The sequence below is a fragment of the Parus major genome, chromosome 14, assembly GCF_001522545.3.
Source record: "Parus major isolate Abel chromosome 14, Parus_major1.1, whole genome shotgun sequence".
In the NCBI taxonomy this organism is placed as follows: Eukaryota; Metazoa; Chordata; class Aves; order Passeriformes; family Paridae; genus Parus; species Parus major.
In genome coordinates, this window is record NC_031783.1 from 15302668 (window position 1) to 15313417 (window position 10750).

The 10750-nt window shown below is 53.1% G+C and overlaps 1 protein-coding gene across 1 annotated transcript in view; it reads left to right on the forward strand.

Moving 5' to 3' along the window:
* The window catches only part of LCMT1 (leucine carboxyl methyltransferase 1), an 18325-nt gene extending 13602 nt beyond the window's left edge, over positions 1 to 4723 (forward strand). The window contains exons 8-11 of the mRNA XM_015642798.1: positions 220 to 321; positions 1021 to 1112; positions 2253 to 2350; positions 3933 to 4723. Coding sequence (XP_015498284.1) covers positions 220 to 321; positions 1021 to 1112; positions 2253 to 2350; positions 3933 to 3955 — 315 coding nt within the window. The 3' untranslated portion in view covers positions 3956 to 4723. The remainder of the gene's footprint in view (positions 1 to 219; positions 322 to 1020; positions 1113 to 2252; positions 2351 to 3932) is intronic.
* Positions 4724 to 10750: the final 6027 nt, after the last annotated feature.

Genomic DNA, 10750 nt, shown 5'->3' on the forward strand with positions numbered 1-10750 from the left:
CCCAAGGAGGAGGGAGTGTGGAGTGGCAGCTGCTGTGGGGCTGTGCCACTCCCTGCCCTGCTGTGCCTTTTGTGACGTAGGAGATGGAAGGGTTTGAGTGGGTTCCTGCTTTTCCCCGTGGTTCCCTTGTGCTGGGAAGGGGGAACACTTTTGTGTCCACTTTTGTGTCCACTTTTGTGTCCACTTTTGTGTCCACTTTTGTGTCCTCCTCTCCCTGAGGTGAACATGAGGGATCGCTTTGGGCAGATCATGATTGAGAACCTGCAGCGCCGGCAGTGTAACCTGGCTGGGGTGGAGCTCTGCAGCTCCCTGGACTCCCAGGTGAGGGGACAGCTCAGGGGGCTGGGGCTGGGCTGTGCTAGCCTGGCTCTGAGTTGGGAGTGTGCCCTGGGGGGCTCAGCAGGGACCAGGGCATGGTGGGGCAGGCCCTGAGCCCTTTGCTGGCCACGTTATCGTGGAATCGGGGTGTGGTTTGGCTTGGAAGGGACTGAGAGACCATGGAGTGCCACCCCTGCCATGGCAGGGACAGCTTCCACCCTCCCAGGCTGCTCCCAGCCCTGTCCAGCCTGGCCTGGGGCACTGCCAGGGATCCAGGGGCAGCCCCAGCTGCTCTGGGCACCTGTGCCAGGGCATCCCACCCTGCCAGGGAACAATTCCTGCCCAAAATCCCACCTAACCCTCCCCTCTGGCACTGGGAGCCATTCCCCGTGTCCTGGCACTCCAGCCCTTGTAAACAGTCTCTCTCCACGTTTCTTGTTGGCTCCTTCAGGTCCTGGCAGGCCACAGTTAGGTCACCCCAGAGCTTCTCTGTGATTTCTGGATGTCAGTGTTGGACAGAAGCTCCTGCTCAGGGCTCACCCTGCACAGACCAGCAGCACAGGCTGGGGAAGAGCTTGGGAGCTCTTCAGAGCACAGCTCAGTCAGCTGCCCACAGGAATCCTTACAGGGCAGTGCTGTCCTGCCATCCTCAGGGACTTTCCCTGGAGCCCTGTGAGAGCTGTGCTGCCCTTTGTTTTGCAGAGGGAACGGCTGCTGGTAAATGGCTGGGAAAACGCCCGTGCCATCGACATGATGAAGGTGTACAGCTTCCTGCCACAGGCTGATGTCAAAAGGTACCACTTTTGGACACAAAACCCATCTGCAGATGCCATTTCTGAGTCCTTCCCATCCAGGTGTAACAGAGAGGAGGCTGCAGGCAGGTGCTGCCCAGGGAGACACAACACTGCAGAGCTGCAGGATAATCCCTGGACTGATGATCCAGAGGGTGAACGCTGCCAGGAGCAGACTGGAAGTAGTGGTGGCTTATTTGGGTGTGACAGAAGGCATCTCTCATGGCAGAAATCTGCAGATGGGAGATGCCACAGAAATGCTGTGTTGACTTTTTGCAGTCCCCAAGATGTTCCTTGTGAAGACCTTGGCTGGGGTTAAACCATGACACGTTGAAATCATGAGGGGGAGACTGCTGGCTCTGCAGAGCTCAGAGCAGGGACTAAAGGCTGTTCAACACTCACTGATCTGCCTGGATTTTGTTAATATTTCTGCATTAAATGCTAAACACTGGGAAATTTGAAGGAGTGTCTTCTGAGGGATATAATGTGAAATGTGAAATGCTGTGAGTCATTCATAGTTGGAATTAGCTGAGCAAGTTACCTTGGTCAAAATATTCACGTATGGGGGTTTCTGAAAGCCTGGAACTGAACAGGTGAGAGTGGAAATCAGAGGTGGTTTAAATAGGAACAGGGATGTGTGGTGGGACCATATGGCACTGGTGGAGACACAGAGCTCGTGCTTTCTCTGCAGCATTTTTGGCTACCTTGGATCTGTTCAGCTCCTTGCACTTGTTCCACATGCCAGGAAATAGGGTTATGTAAACTCTGTCCTCCAGTAGCAGTGAGGCAAATGCTTTTTCTTTAGAAAAGCCTTTCCCAGAGTGTTCCTTTGCAGCACTTCACACCTGGGAGTTCACTTAGGAGCTTTGGCCCCTTCAGAGCCTCAGTTGCAGCCCTGGTTTTGTGAGGAGCTGCAGGGATGAGTCCTGGAACAGGGAGTTCCAGGGATGAGGAGCTGAAAGCGCCCTGTGGGTCACTTGTTCCATGCATTGACAGGGGTGGCATCATGGATAAATACCTGTAATTATTCCCTGGAGAGGTAACTGCCTTTCTGGTCAGTTTTCACTCCCATGGAGCGAACAATTCAGTAAAAATTCTGCTGAGAGTCCAGCTCAAATCCCAACTTCTATTTTACTCTTGCAGAATAGAAGCCCTTGAATTCCTGGATGAAAAGGAACTGTTTGAACAACTGATGCAGCACTACTGCATCTGCTGGGCTTGCAAGGACAGCAGCAACCTGGGTAATGTTCTCCTGGGGGTGATCCTGCCATGGACATGTCCTGTGGGAGGGCTGGGCTTGGGATGTCACAGCAACCTCCAGCTGGGGATTGTTCCTCCCCAGCCTTGGGAGGCTTTATGGGCATCCAAGTGGGAAGCCTGTCCAGTAGAGGGGAGTTGGAGTTTTTCCACCAGAAGATGCCGTATGGGTTACTTTAAATAACTGCCTGCTTTATCCCATCAGTGCTAATTGAAAGGTTTACAAATCCCATGCATGGGAAGTGCCATATGGGCACACGGTATATGAAGGCACAGTGTCCTGACAACACAAAAATAAATTTGTATTACTTATCCCAGGCTTCTCTGCTCTGTCCCCATTTGCAGCCATCTGACACTGAAGTTTTCCACAGTGCTTTCTCCCCAGGGAAAAGTATTCCCTCTGAAATTATCTCTTCTGCATGTTCCTTTTGTTCTTAAAATCCTGTCTCTCCCAGACTGGAATTTCTGGGAGAGAGACTTGATTTAGGCTTTCTGCAGCATTTGGATGTTGCTGCTGCCCAGGAAATGATGAAATGAGGGGAATGGTTGTTTGGCTGAGGGATGGATGGCCACAGCCTGTATTTGTCCAGATTAGAAAGACAACTCCATTGCAGTCAGTTTGTCTCTACTTCTGGCTGCAATTTCAGGGACTTCAGTCTTTCCAGAAAACCTCTGCCTGCCTCTTGTATCATTGCTGCATCCTCTCTGCCCTTCCCTGCTCCTGACAGAGCATCCAAGAGCAGATTTTATTGACTGTTCCTCAGCAAACAGGAATAGATCTGGTCCCTGCAGCCTGGGCAGCAAAGCCTCTGACAGAGCTGGTGAAATCAAATAAAAACTGGTGAAAGGAGCTCTTCAACACCCTGTTGCTGCTGCTGTGACAGAGCTGCTGCCTTGTGGTGGTGCTCTCCTGAATCCTCCAGAGCTCTGAGCTCAAAGAGCCGTGTTCTACATCGGATTCCTTCAGGCTGAGAGGTGGTGACTGTAATACACAACTCATTTTTAGAGGAGCTGAGGCCCCAAAGTTCCCCTGTGCTGGGGATCTCAGCATTGTGCTTTTGCTGTCGTTAGAGAAGGGCTTAGGACAGTTTGGGGAACAGGCTGAGGGGTGCAGGGGGAAGTTAAAACAGGCACTGATCTCAAAGCTGATCACCAAGTGTCCAATGGACATGGATATGCCTTAATCTAAAGCAGGGCTTTTTTATCCAGTGTGGATTTACTGCCCTTGTTAATGGTGATTTCCCCTGCTTTGTCTTCTTCATTTCCTGGGCAGACCCTGAGGTTCCTGAGCGTTGTGCTGTTCCTTCTGCCATGAATAACTCCAGTGCTCCTGCAAATTGACTTCATCAAATCAATTAAATCACAATCAAAAAAGGGTCAAAAAATCAAAAAAGTGCAGCCCAACCCATTTCCTGCTTCCCTCACAGCAAATCCTTTATGTTTAAGTTTAAAAAAATGAATTAACTCTCAAAGCATCTTTCTTGCTGTATGCAGCTGGTTCCAGTGAAGGGCAGGGAATAATAAACCCTCCTTCCTTCCCCCAAATCCCTCTTTGTCTTCACACAGGTCTGGCAAACATCGACTTCTGAGGGGAGGGGAGCCCCATGGACGTGGAGAGGATGGGATTTGCAGGTGGCAGCCCCGGGCTGTGGCTGGGACAGCTCCTGCTGCTGCTGCTGGGGCCAGGCCTGGTGCCTTGGGGTGGTTTCAAGGAACATTTTCTGGGAGCAGGACTTGCCTCCCGTTCCCAGCTGCCTAACGGTGCACAAGGTGTCAGTAACTCCTGTTTAAAGCTTGCCTTCCTTAGTTTAAAGCTGCAAGTGAAGTGTTCTTGGGTTCCTTGGTTTCCCTCTGCCGTGTTTTTGTGGATGTGTAGCTGGTGTTTGTGGCAGGAGCCTGGGGAGCAGCGCTGGGCAGCTGCAGCAGAGGAGCTGCCCTGGGCATGGCAGGGAGGGAATTCTGTGTGTTCTGTTCTGGTCAGCTCAGACCCTGATGAAGTGTTGGCTTCTCCAGGCTTCACTGCTGCTCACTGTCACTGCTGGGTGTTCCTGGAGGGGAAGGGGGAAGGAGGAGGAGGGCCCTGGCTGTGTTCAGCCATGTACAAGAAACTGGAAAATGGGTTTGATTGAACTGGGAAAGGCTTAGCTTGTGGTGTCAGCACTGGGATGCTGAAGAAAGAAATTAATCTCAATTTGCACTGCTTCTGGTAGTATCTTTACACCAGTTCCTCCTTCTCTCTTTCCCCTTAAAAGAAGCAAAACAAAATCCCAATAGCAATGAAAGCCCTTGTCCTGTTGTTTGAAATTGAATCTTGCAACCTTCCTATGAGAAAAATAATAAATGTTTAGTATTTATAATTGGTCTCCTGTCTTTCTTGCTAGAAATGACCTGTTCCTATCCGGTTTGGTGACATTTTTGCTCTCACCCAATGCCTCACCAGGAATATCTTTCAGAGCAGTTGCTGGCAGGCCCAGGAGAGCTGTGGCTGTCCCTGGATCCCTGGCAGGGCTGGCACTGGGTGGGCTTTGAGGTCCCTTCAACCCAACCCATCCTGTGAAATGACCTTTCCTTCAGGGGTTAAAAATGAACCCAAACCCCACCACAGCCCCTCTGCACTGCAGGAGCCTTCCTGAGCAGTCACTAATTCACCAACCAACCCTGTCCTGCTCATTTCTTGGGAATTAAATGAGGAGTTCAGAGTTGCATGAAAGCCCAGCTCTATTATCCATTTAATTTAGCCAGACCCCCTTTGGGACCACATTCCCTGAGCCTCCTGTAGCATCTTTCTGAGTGGGAGCCAGGCTGGAGTCCCACCTGCCCTGGAACATCCAAACCTGTTCCCTTGGAGCTGGTCCCACCTGAGGAGCATCCCCTGACCTGGTGCATTTTTCATCTCAGCCCGTGTGAGCACGGCTCATTGCAGAGATGTCCTGAGCTCCAGCAGCCTTTTGTGTCATTGTTTTTGTCACAATTTCATCCCTTTGTGTTTGGGAATAATGTCTGTGCTGGCAGGAGGCAGATCCTGGTGCTCCTCAGTTCTATTTTGGGTGTCTGTGTAATTTGCTGCCCCATGGGGAGCCCAGCCCGGCGCGGAGCTGCTGCCGTGGGGTGAGGACACCGTGGTGCCCCTGCCCTGTCCCAGCTGCTCAGCACCCGGCTGGGAGAAGGGGAATCACTCCCTGGAACCCTAGCAGAGTGTCTCCTCGGAGTTGGCAGCAGTGGTGAGGAAATTGGGTCAGGCTGTGCTCCAGGGTTGCAGCAGGATCAAAGGAAGCGGATCCCTGGCAGCTCGTGGGGGAGGACGGGTGGGCAGCCCGGTGCTCAGCCTTGTGCTGACTGAAATAGAGAAACAAATCTCTCAGCTCTCTCCGGGGAATGTTTGGATGTGGAGGGTGCTGCTGGGAGCTGCTGGCTCAGGAGGCTGTTCCAGGCAGGAGAGGCGGCCTCTGCCTGCTGCTGCTGCTGCCCGTGGGATGGGGGATCCCTGGAGCTGCCCCTGGACCTCTGCCTCTCCCTCCTGCTCCAGCCTGGCCCTTTTCCCGGGGGATTGGTGCTGCTGGACCAACAGAATTCATCTCTAAGAGTCATAGAATGGTTTAGATTGGAAGGAGCCTTTAAAGCCCACCCAGTGGCACCCCTGCCCAGGGCAGGGACCCCTTCCACCATCCCAGGCTGCTCCCAGCCCTGCCCAGCCTGGCCTGGGACTCTTGCAGGGCTCCAGGGGCAGCCCCAGCTGCTCTGGGCAGCCTGTCCTGCCCAGCCAGGGAGGGATTGCAGAGGAGCTGTGCTCAGGAAGGGTTCCCCAGGGTGGGGAGTGGGATGGGGAGCTTTGCTCAGGAGGAGGCTGGGCCCTGTGTGTGTGGCAGGGTGAGGCAGTGGTCCCTGGCACGGATTGTTCCAGCAGGAGCCAGAAACTCCCCCTGCCCGTCCACACTCAGTGCTGGCTGCTGGCCCTCGCTTTGCCTGCCTTGTCTGCCCTGTGCCTGTGTCCCAGCCACATCACCCATCCCTGAGCAGCCCTGCTCACTCTTCAAGGATGGATAAAAGAAATTGCCTTCAGAAGTTAAATTGTTCAGTCCCTGCCAGGGCTTGCCCAGCAGAATGAAAAGCAGTGGTGGTATTTCAGCCCCCCTGCAGATTTACCAGCTCCCCATTCCGAGTTTACACAATTTTCCAGGTCTCTGAGCTGCTGGGGCACAGGAGATTGTGGTTTTTGAGGATGGAAAAGCGGGTGGGATGACAAGACAGCCAGGGGCCAGCTCATTGCAGGGGTGTGCGGGACCAGGAGCATCCATCCCTTCCGTGGGAGCTCGGTGGATTTTATTCTAAACACCAGAATTAAGAATATGAAATAGCAGAATTAAGGCCTGAATGGCTTCATCCTACTTGGATGGTAATTTTCCCCGCTCAAACACCAGGCTGTGAGTGCAGAACTGACACAAATCCGTCCCTGCTCTCCAGCAGACAACGCCCAGTCCGCATTAAGGATCCCTGGAAATTTCCATCTGCACCGAGGCAGAGACTGGAGGGAAAACTCTTACACAACGTGGGCTCAGTGGAGGGCCAGAGGTCACCTCACCTGTGCCACAGCTACGAGCTGCAAATCATTCTGCAAGTTCTCTTTCAGCAGTTGTGTAACCCCGGGGACTCTCTGAGATAAACACGGCGAGATAAGGCAGTGTCACAGGAGCTGCTCTGCTCCTTTATGGCTCTTCTCCAGCTGACCCCATGCTGGATTTGCCGGGGTCTTTCCTTGCAGCACCAGAACACTTTGTAATAACTTTTATACAGACAGCAGCTGGGACTCTGGTCTTTAAAATGGACCAGCACCGATTCACAGAGAGCACTCGAAGGATTTCAAGAGCATGGAGTGAGGGGAAAAAGGGGAATCAAACTGCCAGAGAGGAGGTTTAGATTGGATTTTAGGATGAGATTCTCCCCTGGGAGGCCCTGGCACAATGGGCTTCAGCATCTCTTGCAACCCAAACCAGGATTCTGTGACAGTGCTGACAGCACTTGGTGATGTTCTTTAGCAACTGCTTAAGTGGTTTTTGGAGTCTGAGTGGTCTGGGTTTAGAATCCCAGAACAGTTTGGCTTGGAAGGGATATTAAAGATCATCCAAGCCTCAAATCTGGTTTTCTGTACAGACCCTCTTTTGTGTGCTTTGGTTTGTATGGAAAAGCAAAGGAAAAGTGGCAGATCTGCAGGGTGAAATGAGGAGTGGAAGATGGGGTGGATAAATAGGGCTGTTCTGGCTTTCCTGCCCAGGTGGATGGATGAGGGAAACGTTCTCTGTGATTCCTAAAAAGTATTTTTGGAAGCCTTGTCTTGTTTGGTGCCACCACTTCCTGTACTAATTGACACAGTTGCTATTGTCACTTATCTAACAAATCGGTGCAAGCCCAAACAAGGACAAAAATAAGTGTCTGCTGATAGGAACAGATTTATCTGTTCTCATCCCCACGCCTTTTCCCACGGGCAGAGTTTCCGTGTATCTTACTGAGCAAACCTTGGTGCCAGGGATTTCATCTCCAGTGATGGCTGCTGAGAGCAGGGCTGTGTCCTCTGGTGTCCCTGGCACCTCTGAACGCCAGGCAGCTGCTGCCAGCAAAGGGAAACCCTCCCCTCAAGGCTCTGCTTTGTTTTGTCCTGTTTCAGTCTGTGCTCAGCAATATTTCATGTCTTTGTCACCTGGGTGAGGAGCATTTCCTCTGCAGGGCTCAGGCAGGCATCCCCGCTCCCTCAGGAGTGGTAAATGTTTAAAAGCCAAGGACAGGGGTTAATCCTCGCCTTTGGGCTGTGACCTTGCCGTGCTCTGCAGCCACCAGCGTGTTGGGACACAGGGCCTGGCCTCAGTGGCACCGTCCTCGACAGTTCCTGTGCCAGGAACGGGGAGCAGCAGCCTGGATCAGCCTCCTGGCTTTTCCCTGGCCAGGGACCTGTCCTGGTGCTCCTGGGACTCACCCCTGCTGCTGGTGCCACTGGGGATCTGGGATCTGGGATCTGGGATCTGGGATATGGGATATGGGATTTGGGATTTGGGATATGGGATATGGGATCTGGGATATGGGATCTGGGATATGGGATATGGAATTTGGGATCTGGGATTTGGGATCTGGGATCTGGTATTTGGGATCTGGGATCTGGGATATGGGATATGGGATATGGGATATGGGATTTGGGATATGGGATATGGGATCTGGGATCTGGGATATGGGATCTGGGATCTGGGATATGGGATATGGGATATGGGATCTGGGATCTGGGATATGGGATATGAGATATGGGATATGGGATATGGGATCTGGGATCTGGGATATGGGATCTGGGATCTGGGATTTGGGATATGGGATATGGGATCTGGGATCTGGGATCTGGGATATGGGATATGGGATCTGAGATCTGGGATCTGGGATATGGGATCTGGGATATGGGATATTGGATCTGGGATATTGGATCTGGTATTTGGGATCTGGGATTTGGGATCTGGAATCTGGGATATGGGATCTGGGATATGGGATCTGGGATATGGGATTTGGGATATGGGATTTGGGATATGGGGTATGGGATATGGGATATTGGATATGGGATATGGGATATGGGATCTGGGATCTGGGATTTGGGATCTGGGATTTGGGATCTGGGATTTGAGATCTGGGAGCTGGGATCTGGGATCTGGGATCTGGGATTTGGGACAGCTCAGCTCCTGGCAGCGCTGGCAGCGCCCGTGTGGCACCGTGGGAGCTGCTGCAAGGAAGGACCAGCTGAAATCTGGATATGTGCTACATCAGTCTCTCCTGTTGAGTACCCCAAAAATAAATGAAATCTGGATTCCTTCTGCCCAAGTTAAAATTCTTCCCAAAGGAGCCCTGGGCTGGTGACAGATGGATGCCACGGGCCTGCTGGGAGCTGGCCCCAGGAGATGGTGCCCTGTGGGGTGACAGGATTGAATCAGGCATTTCCCCATCCCCCAGGTCTGGGGGTTCACAGGGACCAGGCAAACCCAGCTCCCACTCTCCACATCCCAGTGATATCTACACGCTGTTTGCCGTAGGAAGCAAGCTCTTGGGAGGGGAAATGGGCTGATGGAGGCTCCTTTAGAGGTGCCTTTACTGGGATTCTCCTGCCTGACCCTTGTCTGTGCTGTGGCCACAGAGACAGGCGAGTGGAAATTTCCTTCCCATCCCCAGTGCCTTGTGACAACATCATAAACCACGGTGGTGTTCTTTACCCTGCTTACGAGAGAGGAGTTCCTACAAACCCTGCTGCCCAGGCAGCCACCACAAACACGGGGCTGTGAGCAGGAGCTTGCTCAAGGCTGCAGGGCCCGGCCCTGGAGGGCTGGGCTGATCCCTGCCCGGACTGTGGGCACATTCCAGGAGCTGCACCGGGATCACCTGGGCAGTGCCCACCACTGGGTACGTGTCACATGAGTCCCTGGCGATAAATACTCCAAAGATCACATCTGGGCTCCTTCAGCCCCAATTAAACCCCTCCCAGTGGAACCCTTGCTGTCGTGCTGGGAGCTGTGGGATGTGAGGTGCTGGTGCCTGAGCTGAGCCTGCTGTTCCAGGCAGTGATCCCTGCTGGGATGAGGAGGGTTCAGGGATGGTTTAATCAATGTTTGATCACTTCTGGAGTGCCTGGTGGATCCCTTGGCACCCTTGCTCACATCTTTATTTGAGAGCAGTGCAAGGGACATGAACCTCAAGCCTTGGAATCTCCAGGCAGGACGTGGGCTGAGGTTTAGAGGAATTTTGATTGATGGTCTTCACTCACAGGGTGCCCAGGGAATCTGTGGCTGCCCCTGGATCCCTGGAAGTGTCCAAGGCCAGGCTGGATGGGGATAATGGAAGATATCCCTGCCCAGGGTAGGGGGTGGCACTGGATGGTCCCGTTTCTTAGAGGTCCCTGAAGCAGTCTGGGATTCCGGGATGGCAGCATCAGCTGTTCCTCTCCAACAGCCACAGAGGCCCCAGGGCTGAGCTCAGGTGCCACACTCCAGGTGTGCATGGCAGGAACCACATCCTGAATCTTGGCAGAACCCCCTAAAACTACACCAGCAACAGCCACAAAAAACCAAGGGAAAAATCCCCAAGCCTTGAACCAAGGCTTGGCAGTGATAACGAGCTTTGATATCCCTGGGGGCCGGCCCAACAGCTTTTATGACCCCTTTTTTTCTCTTAGCAATGCAAATCCAATCTGTATTTAGAGCCTCCCTTCGGAGCTGCCTCTTCAGACAGTCCGGGGCAGCCTGGCAGCCTCCTGGGGCCCCGGTCCCTGCTGAGAGCCCTGGGCCCTGCACATCCAGCACCCCCGGGTGTGCCCTGCACATCCATCCTCCCCCGGGTGTGCCCTGCACATCCAGCACCCCCCGGGTGTG